The sequence below is a fragment of the Exophiala oligosperma genome, assembly GCF_000835515.1.
Source record: "Exophiala oligosperma strain CBS 72588 unplaced genomic scaffold supercont1.1, whole genome shotgun sequence".
NCBI classification, from domain to species: domain Eukaryota; kingdom Fungi; phylum Ascomycota; class Eurotiomycetes; order Chaetothyriales; family Herpotrichiellaceae; genus Exophiala; species Exophiala oligosperma.
In genome coordinates, this window is record NW_015622818.1 from 4,326,099 (window position 1) to 4,338,106 (window position 12,008).

Below are 12,008 nucleotides of genomic sequence, written 5' to 3' on the forward strand. Positions count from 1 at the left end.
ATCACTTTTAACTCCGATTGGTCTTGGCAGCCTTGTCTCATGTCTGCGCAACCATCATTGGACTCACATTCCAGGCACGCACTACAAACAAAGTACTGCTAGGTACACAATGCTATGTACACCGTTCAAGAGGTAGGTAAAATCCATATACATGTAGATATCAATCCCCGTGTACAAGTATAGGAACCGTCATCCTCACAATCATCGATCTTGCTCCCGTTCAACAATGCATTCTGGCATCTCGAGCATCTCAACACCCTTGTAAATCTCTTCAGGCAACTTGAAGGTGAACCACTCTCTCGTTCTCACGATACCTGAAGTGATAATTAGCATCCGACATGGCCGGACCTCAAAGAACTCTGCTCATACGTTCCCTCCACATAATCCCCGGTGGCACAGGAGAATGAAGCGCGCTGAGTGTGACTTCTCTGGACCGGATATAGCCACCAGAGGTTTTCTGAAGCAACCTGGCGTGCTGATTGTCTGGAACCTTCGTGAGGAGGCCTTGTCAGTCTGCTGTTGCAATCGAGGCACAAATCTGGCGACATTCTGTCTCTGCAAACTCACCAGTCGGCTGCTGTAAGATTGTTCAGGTCACCGACTCGGTCTACAGGATGGCATTCAATGTGTCTGTCATCGCTGGGGACGACTTGGGCGCTCGCTTCAATATATTTTGAGTCGGTAGAACTATGTGTTGTCACAATTCTTGAACTCACACGTCCGCCAAAACAGGATCGGAGTGCCGCGATTCAGTGTTCATATTCTGAGTCGGATGCTGTGACACTGTGTGAGCCTTACTCATCGCAGACTGTCCGGCATCAGGAAAGAGGGAGTTCAGCTGTTTGTAGAGGTCCTGGACTTGGGGCAAGTGCGCGGGTGGTGCCATTATTGTCGGACCATGAGGCAATGCGCCGTTTGCCTTCTTTTTGGCATCTGCGATAGCAGCCAGATATGACAGATTCGCCTGAAGCCGGCGCATACAATCTGCATATTCCTGTGAAGGTGGCTTATTCGGATGGGAGCCTGTGCCGCTGGCTGATTTTGATGGCTCATCACCAGAGCTGTTCAATGGATTTGAAGGGTCAGTTGCAGACACTGGAGAATCCGGTGACTGTTGTCCTGAGACCGCAGAATTGGCCGTCTTCTCTTGTTCTTGTAGCGATATCACCTCTTGCAATAAATGTGTGTTGATGTCCAATAAAATAGATACTCTTGCGCGCTCTCGCGCCGCTGACTGCGGTGACATGGACAGCGCCCCTCCATCTGTCTGGTGCTCTGACTGCGCTTGTTGTTGTTGGTGTTGTTGCTGAGGAATGTTGTGGGCCATCTGAACCGCTTTCTGCATTTGCGCTTGCTGCGCAAGACTGGAATTGGGTTGGACAGGTAGTCCCATGAAGGCGGCTGTGTGTGTATCGGCTGAGGCAGATGATCCTGCTTGCAGAGGAGGGGTCGGCGTCGACATTTGGGACAAGGAGGAAGTGTGAGGAGGTTGGCTCGCGGCTTGGGTCACTGACATGGGCGACGGTCCATTTGTCGGATATCCTGGCACAGAATCAGCATGGCTCAGCGCAAGCGACAGGTGGCACTGGGCGACGAAGTCCACCAACCTTGAAGTGGGCTATGATTAGACGGTGAAAAGGCGCCAATCTGCCCCGGATTTTGATGATAGATGGCCTGCGATATGGGCTGTGGTGTAACTTGAGGGTGGGCTGGCCTTTGCAAGTGGTTCGCTATCAGGCCTGGCTGGTACGCAGCCTGTGCAGGGGATGAAGAAAAAGCAGCTCCAGCCGCAGCGTACATTGGCAGGGCGGGGTTGTTCATGATGGCTTGATTGGCGGTTTTGGGCTAAGGATTGTGAAGCTGAAATGTTCGGGTAGCCTCGAGGGAGCCAGCAAAGAGAAAGATCTGGTGCAGTGTCTGTGCGATCAATGAATGGCGTTTAGACTGGAGTTGAAATGGCGCGCCTGCAGCTAGCCGGAAGCCAAAACAACGCCTCGTGAGCCCAAAGCACATCGGCCCGTAGGAATAAACGGGGCAGACAGGGAGAGGAAGCACTAGTCGAGTAGGCCTGTACTTGTTTGATGTTGTATCCTGAAGCGAGGACGAGCTGGAGGCAGGACTGGTTGGTAAATGGATCAGCAATTTGATGAGGGCGAGTGGATTGGTCTGTGTGAAACGACGGCACCAGGCAATGTACGGCAAAAGCGGGAAGAGGAAAACTCGACGCCAAATCATCCATTGGGTACGGGCATCCTAACATTCTGTGACTGAGGGCGGCATGATGGTTTTACACAGTGCAACAGTCTAGGTAGATTATATCTAATCCGTACGGATACGAGGTACTGAGCAGTTGTATTCTTGTCCCTTCTACTTGTTCTTTTTCCTCTTCACCTCGTCTATCCACCGGCCTGCCAGCGACACTGGTACCACATATATCCTGACAAGTCCATCCACAATCTCAGTCTTGCCATTTGACAAGGCCTCTAATAACGTCAACTTCTTGCCGATCTTCATCAATCCGCCGCTGACCGTGTCCATGTAACAGTCAATCGCCGACGGCTTGTACTCATTCTTGCTGTCCCAAGGCAGGGGCAGGATGTAGCTTAGGTGATGCTCAATAGCATCCTTCTCGGCCCACGCCTTGATGAAATCAGACTGGTTATGCATCGGGTACAAGAACATCACCGGGAACTCCAACATGCTCGTTGGGGATAGAGGATCCGGCGACAATCGTATGGAGGCGCCTTCAAGATTCGGTGGATCCTTAGAACCTCGTAGTTGGATGTTTCTGGCTTTTAATGCCGTCGCAAGGACAAGCTGTTCTTGTTGCTTCCTTTTCTGTTCTGCCCGCCGCCGTCGGTCCTGTTGCTCCTTGACTGTTGCTCGCGCTCTGATCTGATCTAACAGTTTCTTCAGAACGACATTGTCTGGGTCAATCTTAAGGCCGCGAGACGCGACATCGAGGGCTTCTAGCACTTTGTCAAGCGCAAATAGAGCAGCCGCCGAACGATAGTGAGCTTTCACATTCGATGGATTGATTCGCAATGCTGCTGCGCAGTCCAGCGTCGTCGAACGATAGTTTTCTGGACAATGAGCGACAGTAGTCTCAATCGGAACAGGGCCACTTACTGAGCTCGAGATTACATAGGGCTCGATTGACATATAGTTGTTCCTCCACCGTGGTTCGCAGTTTTTGTTCCGCCTCCATATCTTGCGGTTTGTCCCATTTGTCCTCGCCGCGGTCGACCAAGACTGCTATCCCTTTGGAATAGAACTCTTTGGCATCGGTCCATTTCTTCTCAGCGGCCATTTCATTCCCACGCTCCTTGAATCCTTGGGCAACTTCTGCCTTTGTACCTTCGTACTGTAGGGCCTTGATGGCCTCAATCATAATGTTTTCTCCATCTGCACGTTTTGCTCAGCCATGCGCATGAGCAAAAGTAGAATCGAGCGTACCGTCCGTAGTCGCATCATCAACGCTATTCATGAAAAGGGGTGTTTTGCTCATATCCTGCACAATCTCTTCAAAACTCTTGGACGAGATGTGGTTTTGATCGGGTCCGGAGAGATGTTGCTCGTACAGTTCCTCGATCGAGGGCGCAGCGGGAGCCTCATTGAGGCTGAGGCTCTCGTCAAAGTCATCGGGAAGCTCTTCTATTCGGGACATTGTCATGAGAGTCGGAATGTCGAACAGGAGAAAAGCAACAGCGCAAAGCCGCTGTAAATTTGGAAAATTGAGGATGCGGGGTGCATCATGGAAATCTGAATAAATATTTTAGAGGTCGTTGCACTCCACGCTCCGATTCTATTTCCGTACGATACAGCATGTGCCCCAATGATAATAACAAGCTACAGACCGTCGAACGAAAGAGTTAGGTATGCTTCAAACGATTTCTTGATCTATTATCTAGGTATTTCCTACACAGGACGCCCAGGGCCAATATTTATCAATAGCTTCGTGGTAATTCCAGCACTTTCTCGCTCACAAAATTCAGAATCATTTCACGACTGATGGGCGCGATTCTAGGGACAAAACACTCCCTCAAATATCTCTCCACATCGTATTCCATAGCATAACCCATTCCTCCGTGAGTCATCACCGCTCGCTCGCAAGCCTTGAACGCTGCTTCTGCGGCAATGTATTTTGCACTGTTGCATGCCACTCCAACGGCATGAGGTGTGATGGATTTGTCAGTCTTGCTTTGATCGTAGAGTCTCGCAGCATGGTATGTCGCAAGTTTTGCCGCTTCGAGATTCATGTATGCATCAGCGAGTGGATGAGCAATGGCCTGATTCTTCCCAATAGGTCGTCCAAATACCACCCGTTCTCTGGCATATCGTGACGCCTTTTCCAATGCGGCGTAACCGAGCCCAAGGGCCTCTCCAGCTAGTAGACATCTCTCGGCGTTCATGCCATGCAGAATTATCTTGAAACCTTGGCCTTCTTCCCCTATGAGAGTGTTGGCAGGGATCTCGTAGTGATCGAAGAAGACCTCGTTGGCGTCGACGGCTCGACCACCCATCTTTTTGATTTTCTTGAGCTCGAGGGCCGGGTTAGAGCGATCAATATCAATGCAGAACATCGATAGGCCTTCGCTTGGCTTCTTGACTTCTTCCAACGGCGTCGTTCTTGCAAGAAGAATCATCTTGGAAGCTACCTGTGCACAAGTGATCCATATTTTCTGGCCTGGCCCATCTTGTCAGCTGCCGTATACTTCTGCTAGCGAACGCGAGAACGGGGCACTTCACTGAGCTTGTGATGACTTACCCGTGATGATGTATTTATCACCTTGTCTCGTGGCGGTCGTTCTTAGCCTCAGAGTATCCAGCCCCGTGTTTGGCTCAGTGACCCCAAAGCAAACTCTCCATTTCCCGTTGATGATGTTGGGAATCGTCGATTCAAGTTGATCCTTGTTGCCAAACCTTGCCAATGGCTGAGTCGCGTAGACGTTTGCATGGATCGATTGGGCTCCTGCCATTCCGGCGCCAGACTGTGAAATCGTTTGGAGCATCATTGTCGCTTCTGAAATGCCTAACCCAGCACCACCAAATTCCTCGGGCAGGGCAATACCAAGCCAGCCATCCGCTGCCAGAGCAGCGTGGAGCTCCTTCGGGTCTGTCTCTGACTGATCATGTTGCTGCCAATACTCATTGGGGAACTGAGCGCATATTTTCTGTATCGCATCTCGGACCGAGAGTTGTTCTTCTGAGAAGCCACTCATCTCCATCATTCGGTGATTTCTACCATTCGAAAAGTGCCTCTGCTGGCCATGCTCTTGGACGGCCCAGCGACACAGCCGAGGTCTGGAAGGTAGGCCAGAAACATATCTGGAGAAGAGCCGAGTGGTGCTGCACACAGCAGAGTACTTGGCCGACATGGCGCAGGGCTACGAAGATAGGATGACGACTACTCGACCTAGATCAAGGTCTGGGAAGGATGGGAAGTGTAGAGATCATCGTTAGAGGGTAATGGGTCCATAAGTACCGAGTGTGATGCCTTTTCATACCTTGGAGAACTCCGAGATCGCAGCATTTCTCCAAGCATTTTTAGCGTCTCGAAGATCAAACATGGAGATTCCGAGACAGTGTAAGGAGCCGCTGCGGGGATTCTCGGGATCGCAAACTCTCTCGAAATCTCTCGTTGGCTCAATCGATGGCCGATTTTAGGGAGATTTGTATCGAGACTGAATTCAACCAGCGAGTCGTCATCTTAATGAATCATGGGAGTGTGTGATTCTCATGTACAATAATTCCAGAGATCGTATGGCAAAGATTGGGAGCGACCAAGATTGGACGAACCTGGCGATGACGCGCGCCGACTGCCAAATTGCCGTGTATGAAACGCAATCACGTGCAGACGCTTTCAACTCGATTCGCGCTAACGCCCGATATGGAAGCAATATCAAAACAAGAGCGCCGCAAGGTGCTTTCTCGACACTCAATTCACATCGCATCCTCCCAGATACAAACTTCTTTTGATCGTCCAGCGATGCAAATGCTATGCGACAACTTCGCCAGTTCTTTCGAGCTGCGATAGTGTAGTTCTTGATCTTTCCTACCCTATTCCCACGCGTCATAATCACACACCACAATGGCATCCAAAACGTCCACCGTTGGCTCCTCGGCGTGGATCTCTGCTGAGAAGGAAAATGCATTGCACCTGCTACAGACCGAAAAAGAGGAGCTCGTCTTCCCGGCGCAACATCAACTGGAATGGCTGAATGAGCATGTCTCCGAGATTTTCAAAGGCCGTCAGGTGTATGGCTAATCACAACTGCGTTTGGTATGCTTGAACTAACTTTGGATAGTGATGTCGTCAATGTCTTCAAAACACCGGGCAAGCTGAAGGGCAAGACTCCTCGTACTGCGAGGAAGCGCAACGTTCCAGACGCCCGCATTGTATGTTTACTTGATATTTACAGTGCCACCGCTAATGAACGTTTCCAGCCGCTCAGCGATGTTTTCTCCTCGAAGCCAATAGCCCGACCCAGTCCACCCAAGAACCCATCCAATTACAGACCTCATTTTGAAATCGCGACAGATCCTGTCGAGTCTGCAGCCATAAAATCACAGACAGACTCAGGCTACCATGGCTCTAGCCAGGAAAACACTATGTTTGACAACAAACAACATACGCCTCCGCTAGTAGGAGGATATGGTGCCAAACAGCCAGAAGGCCCGGATGAGCTTATGGACGTCCAGCTGGAAGATACCACAAATGCAGAGCACAGAACGACTGAGGGTTCTTTCCACTCCGCAAAGGAAGACCAGACCATTAAAATGACGGCAACTGAAGCTATGAAACAAGACGAAAGCTTGAAAGTTACAGCCATGCAGGTCGATGACGGTGGCCATAAAATGCCGCATGAGCAGCAACAAGCTGATCCTGACCACGACTTTGATGAATTGGGATCTCCTTCGGACGAATCGACACCGGATAGACCCTTGGTAAGGAAGAGCAGCTTGACTTTCGCGGCACTACCCGCTCGAGAACCTATGAAGACTAGCATTGGTGGTAGAGTCTCACGGACAAGCCACGTCGACCAAAATCGCCCAATTCAAGCCAATGCGGCCCGGCCGCTCGCGCAGACACATCGTACACAGCATACAGATCCCGAATACCACGGGAACGATGTCGAAATGAGAGACGCTGATGATGATGATGATGACGACGACGACGAGAATGTCCAGGTCTTGGGCCAGGATGACTCTGAAGAAGATACGCAAACTGCTAAAAATTATTCGAAATCGTCAACAAAAAGGTTACATGAAAAGATTGATATGTTAGGAAAAGCTCCTGCACCGCGTCCATCAAAGTCGATCCCGTCCGCGTCATCTCTGGCCGCCATGAGACAACTTGAAGTTGTCAAACCTGAACAAGAAAGAAGCCCCAATGATCGTCCAGCAAATGATGATGACGATGATTGGATCAAGCCCTTGACTTCGCCTGATGCTGCAAGATCACCTGCCACCAACACCAGAACGAATCATCATGCGTATGAATCTGACGAGGAGGATGACGGAGAGGAAGAGGAGTTCTACATGCGTGCTCCAGAATTGGTTGCCCATGAAGAGAGGATGAGAACACCTGTGCGGGCATCTCCTGGCCCAGGCAGGATCATGCCGGGATATGGCCATACAAAATCTGCGTCAACAGCAACCCTGGCTTCACCAGCAAAGGCAGCAATGGCTGTTCCAGTGAGTCCAGCCAAGTCAATATCTGTGTCTAATCCAGCGCAGGCCACGACCACGCCACAGGGTTCGCCCAGACGGTACCTTGATTTGAGTGCATCGAAGTCGAAATTGCAATCCATCATGAAGACCGCCAAAGGTCTCTTCACGACCAGTGCAAGCGTCTCTGCGGCTGCGAAACTCGAAACGCTGTCTCCAAATGCGGTGAAAGTGGCAGCACATGCAATGCCTGGAATGTATCCCAACCTCAACGCCTTGAGGGAGGATAAACCGTTGCCACCAAGTCCTCCAAAACAAGGAAGAAGAACTCGCAGCTCGACTGAAAGGGAAAAGGAAGAGAAGCGCAAAGATAAGGAAACGCAATTGAAACAAAGAATGGATGACCAACTGGAACAAGCTCGGGAGCAGGAGCGACGGAAAATCGCTGAACAAAAAGTCCAGCAGCATACAGTGCACCCGAGCCGACATGAGCAACCACCTTGCCCGAGTCCGAAGCGCCATATTGACGAACATACATTTCACGAGCCCGCCGAGCCTCAACCCACTGCAGGCAGACCTACTAGACCGATGCGCCCTGGACGAGAGCCACCTGCGAGCAAGACAAAACCAGCACCAGTGTCGATTCGTGTAGGAACGTTGTCGCAGCGTATGCCGAACGGCACTTCTCAAGTGCCGCAAGACTCATTGACTGCTGAGCCCAAAAGACCAGGGCTAACCAAGAAGGCCAGTACCGCGTCTCTGCAGTCAGCCTCGTCTACAACTTTTAAGTCATCCGTTCACGGGCAACCTCCAAAACCGCGAGCTCTCCTCGCTGCTGAGCGGAAGAAAGAGCAGGATGACCGCGAAGCCCAGAGAAAGCTCGAGCAGAAACGAGAGATAGAACGGAAACGAGCAGCTCAGCAGGAAGAGGCTCGTAAGCAAGAGCAGAAACAACGAGCTGAGGCAGAGAAACGAGAGCGAGAACGCATTGCAGCTGAGCAAGCTAAAAGACAGGCGCAACAGCAAGCCATCGAGCGTAAACGTCAAGAGGCGGCCCGAAAGGCAGAGCAGCAGCGTTTGGAACGTGCCGCGAACGAGGCTGTAAGTTGTTCAAGCCAACTTAGATTGTCAGTAACTAACTTCAACAGGCTCAATCGAGACCGCCTTCGCGACTGGCCGCTCAAAATTCCACTCGCTCCCTGATCAATCACCCTCTCCCCACAAATCCTGCTAAGCCAGCGAAGCGACCTCTGGAAGACGAGGCCAGCCGGCCTCAGGCATCGAAGTATGGGACATCTGGATTGACTCAAGGTGATTTGAAGCGAAGAAAGACGGAGGAAGAAGATGCGATGGAACCAATGTCACGACCAGTCGTATCCGGTGCTCCAATTCGACAGTCTCAACTCGGCAAGAAACCGTCCATCTTCAACCACAGTGCCTACACACAAGCACAGCCATCGAGCCATCTCAACCAATTTCCTCAACCTCCGTCTCGAGCGGCTCCACCGCAGATGCAGCAATATGCTACGGGCGGGAGGATTCCATTTGCAGATGCTGGGCCACCAGGCCCTGCCAAGACACCCATCTCGATGATGCAGCAGAAGACGATTACAACGGTCAAATCATCGCCTCAATATCCCAATGGAGAGGCTATCAACCTGCCTGAGATCCCAACCGATTCAGAGGACGAGGATTCAGAAGACGAAGGCAATGCCTTTCCCCTACCCGATTGGGCCACACCGGGACATCTCACGGAACAGCTGATGCGCCAAGAAGGAATGGACGGTGATGCAGTGTTTGGACCTATAGCACCACTGAAGATGGAAGAGATTTTCTCCAAGGGCAACAAAGATCGATTGAAACGACTCCGAGACCGCACGAGCAGCGCCAACTGGACATTGAGCGGAGACGGTTTGACACTGGAGGAGGTGAGGGCGGATCGAGAACAGCGAGAACGCATGAGGCTGGAAGGCGGTTGGAAATTCGGGCATTGAGGCTTCTGCTTGAGACTATAATGATTGATGAATTGTGGGATTCTGGATAGAGGCAATCCACAGACAAGTTTGGCGAGGCTTGAACAGATTTGGCCTATGTACGGAGTACTACAGGTTGTGATCACGGCGCAATGGGCGCAACGCAAAATTATTGTCTGATGATACGTGCTTCCAAACCTGTTTGATGTGTTCGAAGATTCCTTTCAGTTGTACCAACCGCAATTTGTCGTCAGCCGTCATCGATTCGATTACCTACCCGGAAAGCGTTCAATAGATGTGGTAGAATGTATTACAGCATAGCATGTCTTTCTTCGTACTCCGTAGTTGTGCTTCGTTGGATGACGCAATTTGGAGAAGGAATATTATTGAAGGCGTTGGAGCAGCAATCGCGCCATTGTTTTCATTTGATTCATGTGAAGCTTGCACCTGAGTTGTTTTATTGGGATACCTACTATCCGCCTTGTTTATCTACGATGACTTCTACATATTCCCGGTCCTTCTTCCGAGCCTTCGCTCCAGCCTTGCGAGCTCAGCGCGTCCCAGTTACAAGACCGAGATGCTCTCCATTCGCAACTTCATTCCGCGGCTATGCAGCGGCAGCAGGAGAACAACCACGCCTGCGTCTGGGCGTAACTGCCCCTAATTTCCAAGCAAAGACCACACAGGGCGATATCGACTTTCACAAATACATTGACGGGTCATGGGCTATCCTCTTCAGTCACCCAGCGGACTTCACACCCGTTTGCACGACCGAACTGGGCGCATTCGCAAAGATGCGGAACGAGTTTGAGAAGAGAGGTGTCAAGATGATAGGCTTGAGTGCCAATGATCTGAACAGTCATGATGCTTGGATCAAGGACATCAATGACATCTCGAATACAAATCTGCAATTTCCCATCATAGCCGATGCTGACCGGAAGGTGGCCTTTTTGTATGATATGGTGGACCAGCAAGACCTGACCAACATTGACGAGAAGGGCATTGCTTTCACCATCCGGAGTGTTTTTATCATCGACCCACAGAAGAAAATCCGTCTGGTCATGTTGTATCCTGCTTCAGTGGGCAGGAACTCGGCCGAAGTGCTTCGGGTCATTGATAGTCTGCAGACGGGCGACAAGAAGGGCGTGACCACTCCGATTGATTGGCAAGTTGGCCAAGATGTTATTGTGCCGCCAACAGTGTCTACGGAGGATGCCAAGAAGAAGTTTGCTGATGTCAGAGAGGTTCGCCCATACCTCAGGTTCACGAGTGGACAGACAAAATAGAAGGATGTTTTGGAAGACACCGCAGGCGTGCAGTGCATGTAGACAAGTGGAGGCACAAAATGACAGAGGATGTATAGTATAGCTAGAACTTTAGAGACTACGAGTATATAGAGCAGTAATGTTGTCTTAAACATCTCAGTGTGGTAGTGGCGATGAGAGAGGACGTGCATCGGCGAGTACGAGAAATGAATAAGCCATGATGTCGTCCGCAAATCGGAATAAGGCACTCGACTTCATCTGCGAATGATCCATCTTCAATCTTGCAGTTCATATTATTTCTCACCTTTTACCTACTCTTGATCTTCGATCTCCAAGTAATATCTCTAACGTCGTAAGACACTTAATACATCTCACCTGACTACATTCCTTGTCACGCCGACTCATCTCGCACTCGCTACATCCTCGACCTCGCCCACGCCGAGTGAACATCTTCTGGTCACTTCTGCCCTCAATACCCAGAATGGGCACCTCTTCGGCGGCCGCGACGCTGCTTCAACGCCAATTGAAACAAATGCAGTCCGACAAAGACATCCCTGGGATCAGTTGTGGCCTCGCTGACGACAACATCTTCGAGTGGGAAGTCATGCTCATGATTAATGACGACTGCAAATACTACGGAGGTAGGCCCGTCAACCCCGATGTGATTCTAGAGTGTGAACCTAGATATTGATGCAAACCAGGCGGTTTCTTTCGCGCCAGAATGTCCTTCCCTCAGGATTACCCGTTGATGCCTCCGAAGCTGAAGTTCGAGACACCCATCTTCCACCCCAATATATACCCCTCCGGAGAAGTGTGCATATCGATCCTACACCCCCCCGAAGAAGATAAATATGGATACGAGTCTGTTGCTGAGAGATGGTCACCTGTACAATCGCCAGAAACCATCTTGATATCGGTCATCAGTATGCTGAGCAGTCCCAACGACGAAAGCCCGGCGAATGTGGATGCAGCCAAGATGTGGCGAGAGGATCCCAAAGGCTTCAGGAGAAAATGCCAAAGAATCGTCCGGGAATCCCTTGGGGAAGAGTGATGCATCTGGAAAAGCGAGTAGCATGAATATAGGAATCCACGACGACGT

General features: G+C 50.7%; 6 protein-coding genes across 7 annotated transcripts; 3 read left to right on the plus strand and 3 right to left on the minus strand.

Annotated features, from left to right (window-relative positions):
• Window positions 1-11: 11 nt before the first annotated feature.
• On the minus strand, window positions 12-2,125 carry PV06_01473 (uncharacterized protein). Its single transcript, XM_016402077.1, has 2 exons — window positions 1,608-2,125; window positions 12-1,542 (listed from the first exon to the last, which is right to left on the minus strand). The coding sequence occupies exons 1-2, from the start codon at window positions 1,819-1,821 to the stop codon at window positions 713-715; spliced, it is 1,044 nt and encodes a 347-aa protein (XP_016269130.1). The 5' UTR covers window positions 1,822-2,125; the 3' UTR covers window positions 12-712.
• Window positions 2,126-2,267: 142 nt separating this feature from the next.
• Window positions 2,268-3,885, minus strand: PV06_01474. Of its 2 annotated transcripts, XM_016402078.1 has the most exons (3): window positions 3,457-3,885; window positions 3,130-3,405; window positions 2,268-3,083 (listed from the first exon to the last, which is right to left on the minus strand). In XM_016402078.1, the coding sequence occupies exons 1-3, from the start codon at window positions 3,671-3,673 to the stop codon at window positions 2,368-2,370; spliced, it is 1,209 nt and encodes a 402-aa protein (XP_016269131.1). In that variant the 5' UTR covers window positions 3,674-3,885; the 3' UTR covers window positions 2,268-2,367. The 2 variants fall into 2 exon arrangements, with proteins under 2 accessions (XP_016269131.1, XP_016269132.1); XM_016402079.1 differs by having other exon boundaries at window positions 3,130-3,885.
• Window positions 3,886-3,947: 62 nt separating this feature from the next.
• On the minus strand, window positions 3,948-5,432 carry PV06_01475 (uncharacterized protein; the record flags this gene model as incomplete). Its single annotated transcript, XM_016402080.1, has 2 exons — window positions 4,769-5,432; window positions 3,948-4,687 (listed from the first exon to the last, which is right to left on the minus strand). Exons 1-2 carry the CDS (start codon window positions 5,376-5,378, stop codon window positions 3,948-3,950), a joined length of 1,350 nt encoding a protein of 449 aa, XP_016269133.1. The 5' UTR covers window positions 5,379-5,432.
• Window positions 5,433-5,955: 523 nt separating this feature from the next.
• On the plus strand, window positions 5,956-9,931 carry PV06_01476 (uncharacterized protein). Its single transcript, XM_016402081.1, has 4 exons — window positions 5,956-6,258; window positions 6,309-6,399; window positions 6,448-8,772; window positions 8,820-9,931. Exons 1-4 carry the CDS (start codon window positions 6,092-6,094, stop codon window positions 9,663-9,665), a joined length of 3,429 nt encoding a protein of 1,142 aa, XP_016269134.1. The 5' UTR covers window positions 5,956-6,091; the 3' UTR covers window positions 9,666-9,931.
• Window positions 9,932-10,138: 207 nt separating this feature from the next.
• On the plus strand, window positions 10,139-10,930 carry PV06_01477 (uncharacterized protein; the record flags this gene model as incomplete). The annotated part of the gene is made up of 1 exon (XM_016402082.1): window positions 10,139-10,930. One exon carries the CDS (start codon window positions 10,139-10,141, stop codon window positions 10,928-10,930), a length of 792 nt encoding a protein of 263 aa, XP_016269135.1.
• Window positions 10,931-11,390: 460 nt separating this feature from the next.
• On the plus strand, window positions 11,391-11,960 carry PV06_01478 (uncharacterized protein; the record flags this gene model as incomplete). The annotated part of the gene is made up of 2 exons (XM_016402083.1): window positions 11,391-11,550; window positions 11,611-11,960. The coding sequence occupies 2 exons, from the start codon at window positions 11,391-11,393 to the stop codon at window positions 11,958-11,960; spliced, it is 510 nt and encodes a 169-aa protein (XP_016269136.1).
• Window positions 11,961-12,008: the final 48 nt, after the last annotated feature.

Excerpts from the sequence above, each read along its gene's own strand:
- PV06_01473 (XM_016402077.1), bottom strand. The coding sequence starts at position 1,821 with ATGAACAACCCCGCCCTGCCAATGTACGCTGCGGCTGGAGCTGCTTTT. Across the intron at positions 1,543-1,607 it reads TAATCATAGCCCACTTCAAG|GATATCCGACAAATGGACCG; the intron begins GTTGGTGGACTT and ends ATTCTGTGCCAG.
- PV06_01474 (XM_016402078.1), bottom strand. The coding sequence starts at position 3,673 with ATGACAATGTCCCGAATAGAAGAGCTTCCCGATGACTTTGACGAGAGC. Across the intron at positions 3,406-3,456 it reads TGATGATGCGACTACGGACG|ATGGAGAAAACATTATGATT; the intron begins GTACGCTCGATT and ends CAAAACGTGCAG. Across the intron at positions 3,084-3,129 it reads CCTATGTAATCTCGAGCTCA|AAAACTATCGTTCGACGACG; the intron begins GTAAGTGGCCCT and ends CTCATTGTCCAG.
- PV06_01476 (XM_016402081.1), top strand. The coding sequence starts at position 6,092 with ATGGCATCCAAAACGTCCACCGTTGGCTCCTCGGCGTGGATCTCTGCT. Across the intron at positions 6,400-6,447 it reads ACGTTCCAGACGCCCGCATT|CCGCTCAGCGATGTTTTCTC; the intron begins GTATGTTTACTT and ends GAACGTTTCCAG. Across the intron at positions 8,773-8,819 it reads AACGTGCCGCGAACGAGGCT|GCTCAATCGAGACCGCCTTC; the intron begins GTAAGTTGTTCA and ends TAACTTCAACAG.